Below are 17,040 nucleotides of genomic sequence, written 5' to 3'. Positions count from 1 at the left end.
CCAGTTTCTGGGCCTTAACAGTGCTGATGGTTTGTGGACTGATATGAAGGGATTGTTGTAAATTCTTCAGGTAGATTTATTTGTTTTAATAGCTTTTGTATAACATCAGATGTAGAAGACTGTTTTTTATAAGGTGAATTGTTTGATGTAATTTTGTACACACACACATACGTCATTACTTATTGATGAGTAAAATGATTTTAGATGACCAAAAAAATCTACATTTTAGAGCAGTGCCTTCTTTTTAACAACCTGATGTCCATATTTTTTTTTTCTTGTGCATTCTGTACCATTTCTTCATTTGCTATCGTTAGACAAGTCTCTTGTCACCCTTTCCCTGTACTAGTCCAGGTTGCTGATATCAAAATGGTGTATTGTCTGCACTAAATGTTGTAACTCCCTTGTTCCCATGTTGACAGGGGTGCTGTACTGCCTGTTCCCAATTTAACCCCAAAAGGCAACAAGATTTCACCAGGGTAGGGATGGTCTGTTTTGCTCACCATTGTATACTTGGTGCCAAGCATAGTGCTTGACATGTAGCAGGTGTTAATCGATATGGGTAGAAAAAATTAAACTACTAAATGTGAAATGGAATAAGATTGTTGCTTATGTTTGATGATAATTATTACCATGCAAATTCACCTTAACTCTTTGGGAAAAACTGGGACGCTACTATATTGAATGTATATGGTGATTTGAGGTATCTTAAAATATGGAAGAAATGTCTATTAGAATTGAAGAAATACAGTATTATGAAGTTTGGTTTCTTAAGTTGAAAAACATTTTTATTGTTTACTTGTTCTCATACTAAGAGCAGCATTGCCTGCGTACATTGTTGTGGAAACTGCTGATTCAATCAGTTCTTATGAGCAATTGTCATGACTCCCTGTATAAAAGGGAGTAATAAAATGAAGTAATACCAGATGCCTCCTCAGTGATTTTTCTGTAATCACAGAAGCTTTGTTTGTTTAAAACTGCTTTATTGTGGCTCCTTTGGGAGAGTAATGTGTAGAACTAAATATCCTCTTTAACATAAAACTGTATTGAGTGCTTAGATTTAGTATTTTAAGTATTTGTTTTACGTCCATTTTTCAGGACACTTGAAAATATTTTGATAAATTTTTATATTGGCTGAACTTAAAGGAAAGTTATATAAATACTGAGTGTATACATGCTACTAGTGAAAACTGAAGCTCAGTTATGTCACGTTAGCCAAGCTTATTGAATTCTGTGGTTTTTTCAAATGCTATAGCTTTTTAAGGGACTTAATGGGAAAAACATACCTGCTCATAAAATTTTGTTCTTAAGTCTTTTATAAGTGTTAAAGAGTAGAGCGTACTGTGGAATGCCTCTTCTGGGATTAAGTGGTTAAATCCTATTGCTTTATGTGATAAGCTGAGCTCCATTAAGTTAGTAGATGTTATGACTTAACTTTTCTACTTACGTATTTCTGACAAATATACAGGATTTGAATTTTTTAAATGTTATTCCTAGATGGGAACTCTGATTTTTAAGAAGCCTTGAAAGGTTTTTCTCCTAAATGAGCTTCATTATTGAATTATATGTGCTAATAAGACTTTTGAAATTTAAATACTCATTTTTGCTACCACCAGGAATTAAGTCTTCTTAATATCTAAACTTGAAATTAGAGTTACATCTTTTTTCTCCTGCTTTTTCAAGCAAAAGGGACATGCTTTCCTTATTTGTTAAACATTGAATCGGCAAAATGAGCAGATATAAATATATTCTTGATGGGTAGAAGAAGATTGGAGCCCTGATGGTGCAGTAGTTAAGTGTTTGGCTGCTAACCGAAAGTTGGAGGTTCAAACCTACTAGCTGCTCCGAGAGAGAAAGATGTGGCAGTCTTGTTTCTGTAAAGATTACAGCCTTGGAAACCCCATGGGGCAGTTCTGCTCTGACCTGTAGGGTTGTTATGAGTTGGAATCAACTCCACAACAGTAGGTATAAGGAGATTAATATGCACATATTTTAAAATATGTGAAAAAGGTAAATTTATCTTTTTTCCATTAATTGCTAACTTTTTGGTATGAAAACCTTTCATCTCTGCATATATGGAAGTATTTGTGCAATTATGTATATATTTTTCTGTTCTGGGCTAAAGAGTTTGAAGGTGTTAAAAATAATCAAAACTCAGAGAAATTGAAACATATGGTTTATTCTGGGGAGTTATTCTAATACACATAGGGAGACTTCTGATTCCAAAAAAAAAAAAAAAAAAAAGCAAGTGGATCGAAGTAGGCTAGTTAAAATGAAGCTTATAAAGAGACAAGGAAGGAGAAGAATAGAAGATCAAGCATTGGCCAATCTTAACATGATGCATTGAACTCTGCTCTTCCCCTTTTGCTGAGATCAACTGATGCCAAGCCACAAGATGGTCTCTGGTCCTCCACCCTCCTGTTGCCGTGATACCTTTGAAATTTAAATTAAGTAAGTTTGACTTTGACCTTGGAAGAAAAGATTAGCAACTTTCAGTGAAAAAACAACTGGCAGGATTAATTTTGGGTCAGGAATTTTTGTGGTTAATATTTGGTTTTGAGGGTAAGAAAAGCCTTAAAATCAAAGTGAGATATCTGTTATATTTGACAGAGGCAGAGCATCTCTGTATGACCTATGTTGGGAATGTCATTGCTATCTGCTATAAATTTAGATAAAAGTGAAGGTATTTGTATTAATAGTTAATAAATTTATTTTCTCTTCTTTCTTAGATGCTATTTTGAAAACTCCAGCTGGGGGTGTTATATAATTAAACCTTTTTTAGGCCCTAAGAAATCGGCTGAACTAGTGACATTATTTGAAGAATTTTTTTGGAGTTTAAATTTACTCATATAGTCAATGTTCTTTTACTAAATTTAAGTAAGGATTGCTACAAATTGTTATCTTCATAGTGAATTAATATCAATATCTTAATTGCTAGCAGTAGGATTACCTGATAAGATGTAAAAAGGAAAGTTTCAGGGCTGTGCTTTATATTTGTTAACTCATAAGATTATTTGTTTTGATTTGAGATCATTGGTTCTTACCTATGAAAGGTAAGAGGTAAGAGTGCAAATTTGGTTGAAGTTTAATAAATTATAATAATCTTTTAGTGAAGCCTAGTGAAGACTTAAATTTAGAAAACATGTTACAAATTCATGTTTCAAAATGTGTTCAGAGTTCATCTATATTGCAGCATATATCAATACTTCATTTATTTTTATGGCTCAGTAATAATCCATTTTATATGTATACTACATTTTGTTTGGAGCCCTGGTGGTGCAGTGGTTAAGAGCTACGGTGCTAACCAAAAGGTCAGCAGTTTCAATCCACCAGCCGCTCCTTGGAAACCCGTTGGGGCAGTTTTACCTTGTCCTGTAGGGTTGCCACATTTTGCTTATCCATTTATCTGTTGAAGGACACTTGGGTTGTTTCCACCTTTTGGCTATTGTGAATAATGCTGCAATGAATATTGGTGTACAAATATCTGAGTCCATACTTTCAGTTCTTTTGGGTACATATCTAGGAGTGGGATTGTTGGATCATATGATAAAATTAACCATTTTAAAGTGAGCAATTCAGTGGCAGTTAGTACATTCACAATTTCTACAGTTACCACCATTATCTAGTTCTAAAACATTTCCATCACTGCATGTAAAAGTCCTTATCCATTAAGCAGTTTCTCCCCATTTTCCCCACCCCTAGTGCCTAGTAGGAAACCCTGGTGGCGTAGTGGTTAAGTGCTAAATAAGAGGTCGGCAGTTCAAATCTACCAGGCGCTCCTTGGAAACTCTATGGAGCAGTTCTGTTCTGTCCTATAGGGTCGCTATGAGTTGGAATCAACTCGATGGCACTGGGTTTGGTTTCTTTTTTTTTTTTAGTGCCTAGTAACCACAGGTTTTTCTTTTTTTTTTTTTTAGTAACCAGCAGTCTACATTCTGTCTTTATGTTTATTCTGAATGTTTTATACAAATGGAATGATACAATATGTGACCTTTTCTGTCTAGCTTCTTTCACTTAGCATAATGTTTTGGGGGTTTATCCACATTGTAGGATGTGTCAATACTTCCTTCCTTTTTGTGGCTGAAAAATATCCCATTGTACATACATAGGAAACCCTGGTGACGTAGTGACTAAGAGCTCTGGCTGCTAACCAAAAGATCGACAGTTCAATTCCATCAGGCGCTCCTTGGAAACCCTATGGGGCAGTTCTACTCTGTCCTTTATGGTCGCTATGAGTCGGACTTGACTCGTTGGCAGCAGGTTTGGTTTTTTGGTTTGGTGTGTACATACCACAGTTTGTTTATCTGTTGGTGGATATTTGGGTCGTTTCCACCTTTTGGCTGTTATGAAGTGCTGCTGTGACCAGGCATGTACCTGTGGTTCCTTGAGTATCCGTTTTCAGTTCTTCGGGGGTGTGTACCCGAGAGTGGAATTGCAGAGTCATACGGAAGTCTGAGGAGCCCTGGTGGAGCAGTGGTTAAGTGCTTGGCTGCTAAGTGAAAGGCCGACGTTTCAAAGCTACCAGCCACTCTGTAGGAGAAAGATGTGGCTGTCGAAGTCTGTAAAGGTTACAGCCTTGGAAACCCTCTCGGGCTTTTTTACTCTGTCCTGTAGGGTCACTATGGGTCAGAATCCATTAGATGGCAATAGATATGGTAATTCTGTGTTTAAGTTTTTGGGAACCTGCCAAACTGTTTTCCACAGTCGCTGAACAATTGTGTATTCCCACCAGCAACATACAAGTGTTCCTTACCAACACTTGTTATTTTCTATTTTTTCATCTTAATGGCTGTGAAGTAGTACCTCCTTGTGGTTTTGATTTGCATTTCCCTAATGACTAATGATAGTGACCATCTTTTCTTGTGCTTATTGGCCATTTGTATATCTTCTGTGTGGAAGTATCTATTCAAGTCCTTTGTCCATTTTTAAATTGGGCTGTCTTTTTGTTGTTGAGTTGTAGGAGTTCCTTATAGAGTCTAGATACAGAACCCTTAGCAGATATATGATTCCCAAATATTTTCTTCCATTCTATATGTTGTGTTTTCAATGTTTACTAGTCTTTGAGGCACAAAAGTTTGTGTTGGCTGACGTCCAATTTATTTCTTGTTGCTTGTGCTTTTGGTGACATGTCTAAGAATTCATTGCCAAATCTAAGGTCATGAAGATTTACTCCTTTGTTTTCTTGTAGAGTTTTATGGTTTAGCGCTTATATTTAAGCTGTTGATCCATTTTCAGTTAGTTTTTTTATATGGTGTGAGGTACAAGCCCAACTTCATTCTTTTGCATGTGGATATTTAGTTGTTTCAGTACCATTTGTTGGAGAGATTATTTTTCCATTGAGTAGTCTTGGCGCCCTTTTCAAAAATCAGTTGGCTGTGAATGTGTGGGTTCATTTCTGGGCTCTCAGTTCTATTCATTAGTTTATATGTCTGTCCTTATGCGAGTACCTCATTGATTTGATTACTTTGTAGTAGCTCAGTTAAGTTTTGAAATTGAGCCATGTGAGTCTTCCAGTGTTCTTTTTTAAACATTCTTTTGGTTGTCTGCAATTATTTTCTTAATTTCCTTTTTGATCATTTCTGGTGTATAGAAATACGTTCTGATTTTTTTGTGTATTGATCTTGTGCCCTGCTACTTCCCAGAATTTGTTTATTTATTCTAGTAGTTTTTTTGTGGAGTTTTTGGGATTTTCTATGTATAAAATCATATTACCTACAAAAAGACATAGTTCTACCTCTTCCTTTCCAATATGAATGGCTTTTATTTCTTTTCTTGCCTAGTTGCTCTAGTTAGAACTTCCAATACAGTGTTGAATAGCAGTGATGAAAGTGGGCATCCTTGTCTTGTTCCTAATCCTAGGGGAGAAGTTCTCAGTCTTTCACCATGATGTTATGTATGATGTTAGCTGTGGGTGTTTCATAAATGCCTTTTATGATGTTGAGCAATTTCCCTTCGATTCTTAATTTTCTGAGTGTTTTTAATCATTAAATGATTTTAGATATTGTCAAATATTTTTCTGTATCAATTGAAATGATTGTGTGATTTTTTTCTTTTGCATAGTACCTTGATTTTGTATACGACTGTGTTCATCGAGAGCAAAAACAGTGTCCTGGAAGGGAGCCACTCATGAAACACTGAAGTGTTTTCCCCATAGCTTTGCCACATATCTTGCTTCCTAGAAAATCACTTAATATCCTGTTATGGCTATATTCTATTGGGCTCCATCTTTAAATATTTTAAAACATCTCATACCATTTTTGTCAGTTCTCTTTAAGCTTTCATGTTTATAATGAGAATTATATAGGGTCTTAAGAATGGCAGTTTCTTGGATTATCTTGAACTTTTCTAAAGTGACAAAAAATGAAATTCTGTGTTATTGGTAGGAAGAAAACTTTTTGCTTTTGTGTTCTGAATAGTCAGCACCAACTGGGAGCATGGTACTAAAGCAACCTACTTTCAGAAAGAGGTCCTCAGTTGCCACTCTTATGGCACCAGGGCTAAGCAGCATCAGTGAGGAACCTTTTTAATCAGATGCCTTTGCAGTAGCTCTCTCCACTTAGAGGGCTCGTTACAGGGGAAGAAAGATCTGACTGTAGTTCTTGTTATATTTAGGAGGGGATGCTAAACAGGAGGTCACTGTTAGGACAGTAAGAATGGGGAAAGTGGTCTAGGAATGAACAGATTTTCTCAGCATCGCCTGCCGGATATCAAAATCTGTAGATGTCCAAGTTCTTTATATAAAATGGCACAGTATTTGCGTTGAACCTACACACATCTTCCCGCATACTTTAAATCATCTCTAAATTACTCGTAATACCTAATATAATATAAATGCTGTGCCAGTAGTTGTTATACTGTTTTGTTTTGCTTTGTGGAACTTTTTTTCCACATACTTTTGATCTTCAGTGGGTTGAATCCATGCGAAATCTCTGGATTCGGGGGCCAACTCTATGGGAGTGTTGAAGCACAATGAAATCTGTTTAGTTAAACATACAGATGTGTTAAATCAGATACATTCTTATACTTGAGTGTTAATTGTCTTACATACCTAAAAGCACCCTTTTAGAAGCTATCAAAATTTGAGAGAAATACGAGATTTCTGTCAAATTAATTTTTCTCTAACTTGGTGGAACATATCTTTGTTTAATTTTAGCAGGTGAATACATCTTTCCAGTGTGGAGAATAACTATTCCATGGGACTCGATAAGACAATCACTGGGCAAGGAGATGGAAAGAGCAGCTAGGAAGGCACTGATTTTATGCCCCTTGAAAATACTATGACATGGCTGCTCATTGTTTTGTTTAGAATTTTTGTATATAGGATGAGCAGAAGGCTGTGATGGTTGTTATTTATTGTGTATTATGTATGAAGTACTGTGCTTGTTATGTTATAGATTCTCGTTATCCTCGTAACAACTCTCTGAGACTGGTATTTTTTCTTTGACCCAGCTAGGTGTGCCTTCTCCACCTTCAGTCTTCCCCATCTCAATTAATGGCAACTTTAAACTTCTCACTGTGGCATAAAAGCTTGGGGTTATTGTCGATGGCCCTTCTCACGATCGTATCCAGTCAATTCATCAGCAAATTCTGCTGACTCTACTTTCAAAATAAATCCAGAATTTGACCACTGTAAAACCTGTGCCATACCTACCCCTCTCCCCTCACTAATGCCCTGTGTAGAGTAGGAACCCGATTGTAGACTGAAATGAACTATTGCTTCTTTATCAAAGAAATGGTACTCAGGACGTTCAGATCTTACTTTCTCTGCTATAAGCTTTCATAATGAAATGCCCTTTAAACATTGACAAAAATATTATTTTTTACATCTTTCTTAAATTTTGTGAATTCTAAACTCTCCTGTTATTGATGGAGTTCTTCCGTCCTTTGGTCTGTATACCGAATTTTATTCTATGTATAGTTAATACTAAACTGTTTCAAAGGTCTTCCTTGAAATTTGAAATATGGTCATAGAGTTTACAAATGGAAAAATGTTCCATATTCAGTTTATTTTAGTTATAAGTTGCTAGGTAGGTCTGAAAAGAATTAGTTTCCAAGTTTTTAAAACCCTGCCTTCTATAAAGATTAATATTAATGGAATAACACTTTAGATAAGTACTCTGTGTAACATGAGAGTATATAAGGTAACTGCTTTTAATTGTTTACAGCAAAAAAAATAAACTCATGCTTTAAGTAATCAAGGAACACAGTAGTCCGGCTATTCTTTCAGATATTCAGTACTTGTGATCTTATTTCTGAGTATTCTCTTCTTCTCTGTTGTTTTTCAGTGTAGTTAGTAACTAGTTTCATTTCTGATTCATCCCTCTGTTTCCTGAACTACATTTTACCATGTACCCCAGTGTACTGTAGTTCTTGTAAGAACTGGGCAGAGTAATTTGGAGATTCTCTCAGATAGTCACCACATATTCATTCTCTAAATATAAGCCGAAGAGAAAGAAAGAAGGCATTGACATATTCTTTTTAGTACCATTATATATGATTACTTTTCAGGTATTCACTAGCATCTTTTGACGCCTTATATTTTCAGACTCTGCTCATTCTTACTTGGAATTTTTTCCATTGGCAGATAAACAAAGGAAGATTTTCAAATGACCTAATAGAGAAGGTAGACTAAATACACAGCCGCCTCGCATGTCTATTTAGCTTAGGGATACAGTTAGGTGGCAGAATAATAATAGATCCATTATTGTATAATTCAGCCTGTACCTTTGGAGTCGTTGGGCTTTTAGCCTCTATCCACATTCCTGTCCTTCTTGTTCATGTACTAAGAGTGTGATCCTTGAGATATTTCACAAATGGACATCAGCCTCTGTTTGATGGGTTCTTTTGGTTAGCTGATGGGATCATAATTGTCTTCCACGTTATTTAGGTGGTACCTGACCTCAGGAAATCTTGAGGTGTCTGGCATCTGTGTGTCAGGATTTCCCAGGCTATTTTCTGCTGCTGGTACCCCTGAGACAAAGTGACCCTTAATGATTTGCTACTGTGGGCACTGGAGTTGCCATGCTACTATCTCCTGGGCATCTGATAGCTAAACTGGGTGTCATGAAGTAAACAAAATGATATATATTCTCATAATTGGAATTCTTTTCAGCAAAAAAGGACCAAAATATCGACACATGTTACAACATAGATGAACCTTAAAAACAATATTGTGTAGAGGCATCTGGGTAGTTTTTGCTATTATTAGAAGAGTTCTCTTCACATGTAAAAGACTTTTTAAGCACAGTTTCTCAGTTTTGCTGAACACTCAATCACCAATCTTTCTAGAACAACTTTGTTGGTATTTATATTATGGTTCCAAGCTTCTGAGTACTTATGCAAGAGGAAGTTAAGGAAAATGTGGTGTGACCATGTTCTTATGTTATCTTTTCCTATCTCTGTAAAGGATAGAGAAGTGTTCTTGTGGTAGTTTGTGGAAATGATGAGTTGCCATATCACATGCTGTCTTTTGAACCATTATAAATATTCAGTGGTAGAAGATAGAAGGTTGCATTTATTTGGGGAAATTTTTTTTTTTTTTATGAGTTTACTCTGCAGGGAATCTGATTCTTAAACAGTTAACTATGATGAGCCACATGGGCATGTTAAAAGGGAGAGTCTAGAAATTTAAAATGGTACAGCCACTTTGGAAAACAGTTCGGCAGTTTCTTAAAAAGTTAAACATATCACGTGACCCAGCAGTTCCACTCCTAGGTGTCTACTCATCAGAAATGAAAACATAATGTCTACATAAAGACTTGTATGTGAATATACTAGTGTTAGTCATAATAGCCCCAAACTGGAAACAATCCAAATTTTCATTAACTGGTGAATGGAAAAACAAAATGTGATATATACGTACAATAGAATATTATTCAGTAATGAAAAGTGATGAAATACATGCTACAACATGGATGGACCTCAAAAACATTACCCTAAATGAAAGAAGCCACATACAAAAGACTGCATATTATATGATTCCATTTATCAAAGTGTATAGAAAAGACAAATCTTTATAGAGACAGAAAGCAGTGGTTATCTGGGATTGGCAGTGGGACCATGGATTGCCTGCAAGTGGCCTTGAGGGAGTTTTTGGAGTGACGGAAATGTTCTGAAACTTGCTGTGTGGTGATGGTTGTACAATTCTGTAATTTACCAAAATCATTGAATTATAAACTTAGAGTGGATGAGTTTTATAATATGTAAATTATACCAAGTAAACTTGTAAAAAAAAAAATTAATTTTGTTAGCTGAGGTTTTAAACATTGGCAAATGAGGAAAGTGAATTGTTTTAGAGATGTAATCTTTTAGGTAAAAAGAAAAGAGTGATATGAATTCATAGAAGAGCAAACAGAACCCTTTCACTTTTGCCTTGAAATCTGTGAGCACATCAAATATCTCTACTTAAATTTTTGCTTTTTTCCACACTTTTGTACTCTGGCCTGTGGAGTAAAACGGTGGTGTAAAATAACTTTTCAGGCGGTTTGGAAAGGACCTTAAAGTTGGTATCCTTTGGGCTAGAATTCCATGTAAACAAATACATTGTAAGGAAATAATTAGGAATATAAGGATTTATATTTGGATACGTTCATTAAAAAAAAAAAAAAAATTTTTTTTTTTTTTATTACGGCAGTATGTGGGATAATTAGAAAATTAAAAATATACATGCTTTCAAAGTAGGGGGAATGGTTAAATTATGAATATTTTAGTTACGGCTCTCTGGGTTGCAAGGAGTTGAAACCCTTTCTGACTAGCTTAAAATTGGAGTTTTGTTGAAGGTATACAACTACTCTAAGAACCCCAAAGCAGCAAGATCAACAAAGGGTAACCAAGACTGCCTTCTCCATGTCACACTCTCAGGGGTCAGACTAGTTACTTCTTTCCCCGTATGCCTGCTTCATTTTCAGCTGCTCTTTCAGTCAGTCTTCCTTGTACATGGTCCGGTGCCGTTTGCCAGCTCTGACTGATTGAGTCATCATTCCAATTCCAAAACTTCTGGTACAAAAATCAGGACCAGCTCATCTTTTTGAGGCTCTGAGTGGGTCAGTGAACAACCCATAGTATGGTCCCCTTTCCATTCTGTCCTCCTTCAGGGTCTAGATAATTAGTGAAAATGAAATAGCATTGGGCAGTGACATTGATATAACACACTTCATGGGCCAGAATGAGGGATCATGAATACTGACTATTATTTAAAACATATTTCTAAGGCATTTTGTTGACACAGCGTCTTCTCTTTTTTCATGCAAGCATCTCAGAAGAAGAGTATGTATTTGTGGAAAATTCGTGCTTATTTTCTTATTCTGTACTAAAACCCCTGTGATCTGGCTTCTACCCCTTTGTCCTTATTAAAATTACTTGTACCAGGAGTAGCAGTTGAAAACCCACTGGACACAACAATCTCGACCTTCAGAAATGGTCTTTTTCTGACTTGGCTTTGGTGACACTGGTAGTCTCTCTGACCTCTTACCCCACCCATGTTGGCCTTAGTAGGTCTTCATTCTCTGCTCATCACTTTAATATTGTTGTTTCTCTGTGCCTTGCCCTGTACCTGCTTTTCACTTCATATCCATCTTGCACACTTTCCTTCATTTCTGTAGCTTTAGAGACTCTCTATATCCCCAAACCTGTCTGTATCCCAGACCTGATCTTGAGATTCTGACTCGGATAACTCATCGTTTATTGAATATCCCTACTTAGAGCCTCACTAGCTCTCCTTCTCTTTTAAACCTTCCTAGCTCTTTGAACTTCTGTTTATTTTCTGCTGTAATATAATTATATATATATGATATATATAAAATACATTATTGAGCTTTGAATTCCTGATAGCACCTAGCAATATTCATTGCACAACGGATTTAGTCAAATTTGCCGACTTGAATATTACCATTTTTTTAATGAAAAAATAAGAATTATACTCAGATGTGATTTTGTTTTGTTTTCTATTGTTCCTAAAAAACACCTACATGCTTTTCCCCTGCTAAATCTAAGAGTTATTTCTAACATGGTTTTTGTGGTCAAAGGAAACAAAAAACAAATCTTAATTTAATGGATATGCATGTAAATAACATTTTTCAGTATATTTGGGTCTAGTAATAAGTACTTCCCTAGAAATAAGGTCACAAAGCTCAGTGAGTTTTGGATACTAATTGTATTATATATGAATTTAATTTCTGCAATAACAAATTATCTTTTGTTTTTCCAAAAGAAATAAATACAGTTTGAAATATTCAACCAGTTAAATAAGGAATGCAGACAGTGATATTTCTATTATTTTGTATAGTGTTGTTATTAAAAAATAAATTTTAGAAGTAGTGGTTATTTGTAAATATAAAATAATTTTGGTCATTGGGTTAGATTGTGGTTATTGGCTGAAGGTTAAGCATTTAGTTACTGTACAGGGCAGGCAACAAGTTTGAAATCACAGCTCTGAGTATGTACTGCCACAGTGTGTGCTAAGAAGTGCAAAAGGCTTGTGCCCATTCTTTTCAAGCTGTGCTGCTATAGTGGCATTTGTATTGAAGGCTCGGTACTTACCCCCATTCCTTTGAACGCAAGCACTTTGGTGAATTACGGGATATTCCAAACTCAGATATAAGAGGTACTATAGGGTCTCCGTGAGTCGAAATTGCCTTGATGACAACTGGGTTGGTTTGGTTTTTAGGGGCCAGTTAGCAAAGTCAGCTATAGTATAATTTTTTTGTTGTTGTTCATTCTTCTTTAGAGTTGTAGGTACTCCCTGTCTTAGTTATCTAATGCTGCTGTAACAGAAATACCACAAGTGGATGGCTTTAGCAAACAAATTTATTTTCTCACAGTTTAGGAGGCTAGAAGTCCAAATTCAGGGTGCCAGCTCCAGGGGAAGGCTATCTGTCTCTGTTGGCTCTGGAGGAAGGTCCTTGTCTCTGCTGAGCTTCTGCTCCTGGACGATCTTCATAGGACTGGCGTGTGTCTTTCCCTCTCTTTGCTTGCTATCTTGTGTTTAATCTTTTATATTTCAAAAGAGATTGACTCAAGATACACCCTATACTAATCTTGTCTCATTAATGTAACAAAGACAACCCATTCCCAAATGGGATTATAACCCAGGCATAGAGGTTAGGATTTATAACACATACTTTTTGGGGGACACAGTTCATAACACTCCCTCTCCCCCTCCAACGAAATAGTTTTCTTCCCCTCACCCTGTGTAACCTAAAAGTAAGAGCGCAGAAACCATCAACTAGAGATAACAGCTTGTTTGCAGTTCTATTTATGAAACAATTCTCTTTACTATTGTTTTTTATTATGATAAAAAGTATACATCAAAACATTTGCTATTTCAGCTATTTTTACATGCACAGTTCAGTGACATTAATTACATTTCATTCATCACCACTATCCATTTCCAAAGTTTTCATCACTCTTAACAGCAACTCAGTGCCCCTTAAGCTGTCACTTCCCCTCGTCCCACTCACCCGCCCCTGGTAATCACTAATAAACTTTGGTCTCTGTGATATACCTATTCTAGATATTTGATATCCTGTTGCCATCGAGTCGATTCCAACTCATAACGACCCTATGGGAGAGAGTAGAACTGCGTCATAGGGTTTCCAAGGCAGCTTTGTGGAAGTAGACTGCCACAATTTTCTCCCATGAAGCCGCTGATGGGTTTGAAGGCTGACCTTTTGGTTAGCAGCCAAATGCGTTAACCATTTTGCCACCAGGGTTTCTTGATATTTAATATAAGTGGGATCATGCAATATTTGTCCTTTCATGCCTGACTGACTTCGCAGAGCATAATGTTTTCAAGATTCATCCATGAAGTAGCAGGTATAAGAATGTCACTTCTTTTTTTCGCTAAATAGTATTCCATTGTATGGATATAAACCAAACCCATTGTTGTTGAGTCAATTCTAACTAATAGCGACCCTGTAAGACAGAACTGCTCCATAGGGTTTCCAGGCTTGTAATCTTTACTGAAGCAGACTGCCACATATTTTCTTCTGTGGAGCTGCTGTTGGGTTCAAACCGCCAGCCTTTCGGTTAGCAGCCAAGTGCTTAGCCACTGTGCCATCAGGGCTCCTTGTATGGATATACTACATTTTATTTATTTATTCATCTGTTGATGGACATTTCTAGTTTAATTTTTTTTTTTAAGTGTATTTACTAGAAGTATGACTTTGATAACCTTGTGAGCATCTTAAAGACTTGTCAGGAATTGGCAGCTATTGGCAAATTGACTAGAACAAATAAAGAAAAAAATTTTGGCCTGTGTATTCAGGATCTAAATGAAAAACAGCAGGACATGAAAGAACTAGGAATAAAAGAAATGTGACTTGGTGTGCTTCTCCTTTTCATTTGGCACTTGTAGATTGAATAATTTTCGTATTTGTCGTACATATACTCAGGTAGAGAGCCAGAGGCTTGGTTGTTCATCAGCCTTTAGGGCTTTCATGGAGTTAATGAGAACTCTAAGTGGTCCTCACGACTTGATGTGTCAAGGAAAGGTAACACAGTAGCTTATGGTGAGTATGTTAGCTTTCTGGTTGAGTTGCTGCTGCTGGGAGAATGAGTTCCTTAGGGAGAGAGCCTTTCATACTTTGTGTTGGGGGCTTCTGCTAAACTGTATCTTTTTAAAAAGGAGTACTGGTCATTATGCTACAGTATTAAGCAGTATACCAAGTTCACTGAAGTAAAGGAGAACTGAATTCTTAAAGTGCACGTTTAGGCATTTTAGGAGGTAAGTGAGAGAATGATCTTTAGGGAAACGTAAAAGATGAAATCATAGAGAGCCAGCCATCTGTTAAGAGCTCTTGGGCTTGACTTTGCTGTTGATCTTAAGAAACTTCATTTAAATTCACACTCTTTTCCACAGCAGCTCTAAAGCTGCTGTAGGCAGTACAGAAATGGGTGGATAAAGCTTTATTAGATACTCTTGATACCTTAGCCAGTGACCATGACCTGTCCAAATGTGGTAGTTACGTAGGGACAAAATGGGGAATGTCAGAATGTTGTTTTTCTTTTGGAAACAAAGTCAGTGACAAATTGGCTTGGAAATAGTGTTAAAAACCTTGTGGTTAAATGACAACAAAAGCAAGAGAAGATATTTTTCCAAAATCCATTTAGTGTATTTGAACAGAAGCAAAGACAAGAGGATGCTCTTGGTTATGTTGGTTCACAGAAGGATTGGAAGCTTTGTTTCCTGTACAAAAAATATCCTTACCCTGAACTGTAACCTTCCTGACTTACTGTCGCATGCGATGCTGCATTTCCTTTTTACACGTGCTCATGTATTTCCATGGCAAAAGCTTTTTTAAATACCATCTGTGGGATAATTATTGCCGTTAATTAGTTTTGATATTCCTTTTTAATGATATTTTCATTTATTCCTTTTGCTAGCTGGATTGCCTTTTGCAATTCTTACATCAAGGCATACCCCCTTCCATCGAGGAATATTCTGTAATGATGAGTCCATCAAGTACCCTTACAGAGAAGACACCATACCTTATGCGTTATTAGGTGGAATAATCATTCCATTCAGTATTATCGTTGTAAGTTAAATCCACTTTTCCAAGTTTATCACTTTTGGGCAATTGGTTTAATTCTTTGTTAAGCTATTACTGAGTAAATGTATAACCCTCCAAAACAGTGTGGGTTTTTTTAGCCTTTGATTAAAGGTGTTACTTGATCAAGATAATCTCAGCTATTTTAAGTGTGGCCAAGGGAATAATAATGTATATCAGAAGAACCTTATTGAATACATTTAGGTTTTATGCTAAATTTTCTGTCACTGTGATTTTTAGACTAATACTATTGTTCCAATAATTGTATAATAGCTGAATGTTATATCAGTATATTTCTAACATACTTTATACCTAACCCAACCCCCAACCCAGTACTTAGGATATTATTTTATATGAACTCAGTGTATCTGAGTGTATGGGCCAGGTCTCTTTAGTCATTGGATTCTAGAAAAGAAAAGTTGCTAACTAATGTTAAAACTTCATTTAACCCATGGTTACTTTAAAGCATTTATAGTTAATGCCCTAGGTGGGAGGGAAAAGCCGCAGTTCTATACATAATTAGCAGTGAACACAAAAGAATTTTTACTGGTATTGAGGACAAGACTTAGTCTTGAAACACAATAGTAACCTCAGGTGGGAATGCTTAGAGGATGTGGCTTGGGGGAGAAGGCTTAAGTGGTTGGACTAGATGGATGATCTTTACAATCTCTTGGCCCAGAAATTCTATGATTTAATTCAGCACTTATGTGCTCTGTAATTTATAGCTTTAGAAACAAGATTTATGTTAGTTAAAAGTAGAAAATATGGTTCTCTCCAGGAGATAGGCCAACAAGATGACAGTGTATCTTGTCTACTTTTGGAGTTTATTAAAAAAAAAAAAAAAACAAAACTTCCTAATTAAAAAAATTTATTGTCTTATTCAAAAATAATCACAGTACCTTATTAGCAATGAAAACCAATCAATTTATAATTCGTGGTACATAATTAATGAAAGAAAACCTCAGCTATACAAATGCTTGTTTCACAAAACTGAGCTTCTTGAAGGCAGAAAGGGTGCCTGGCTCATCTTGGTATCCTCACTGCCCGGAGTGGAGGCTGGCGTGTCATGGGTGCTTGGTATGTGTTCACACGAATGAAACTAGGTAGTATGTAATTATACAGTGACGTTGTTGACTCTCCTACAGTATGGCGAGGTTTTTAAAAAAACGATGGATCCCTTTAATTTAGACTGATCTTTTTTCACACTGGATTTTTATACTAAAAGAAAGCGAAGTCCATGGTTCTTCCTTTAAGGAGAGAGTTTTTTTTTTTTTTTTAAGTATATGTGTTTCTGAGGAATTGGTAACTGTTTAAATGTAAAATGTAGGACTCTTAGTTGCAAATAGTAGCTGATGTCAGGCAAGATTCAAGTGCTCAGATAAACATTGCTGGAATACACCTGTCTTTCAGTTCTGCTTGTCTTTGTGTCCAGTAAACAGGACGCTGCACAAGCCTAACTACAGAAACCCCCTTCAGAAAGCAGGGCTGCAGCAGAGCA

At 36.2% G+C, this 17,040-nt stretch overlaps 1 protein-coding gene across 2 annotated transcripts in view; it reads left to right on the top strand.

The window, feature by feature from the left end:
- The window catches only part of PLPP1 (phospholipid phosphatase 1), a 129,850-nt gene that overhangs the window by 55,436 nt on the left and 57,374 nt on the right, over positions 1-17,040 (top strand). Inside the window, exon 2 of one of the 2 annotated variants that reach the window (XM_049863836.1) lies at positions 15,379-15,530. The exons of the other annotated variant lie outside the window; for it this stretch is intronic. Coding sequence (XP_049719793.1) covers positions 15,379-15,530 — 152 coding nt within the window. The remainder of the gene's footprint in view (positions 1-15,378; positions 15,531-17,040) is intronic. 2 annotated transcript variants of the gene reach the window in all.

This window comes from Elephas maximus, chromosome 2, assembly GCF_024166365.1.
Source record: "Elephas maximus indicus isolate mEleMax1 chromosome 2, mEleMax1 primary haplotype, whole genome shotgun sequence".
Classification (NCBI taxonomy): domain Eukaryota; kingdom Metazoa; phylum Chordata; class Mammalia; order Proboscidea; family Elephantidae; genus Elephas; species Elephas maximus.
This window is presented reverse-complemented; position numbering and strand designations above follow the sequence as displayed.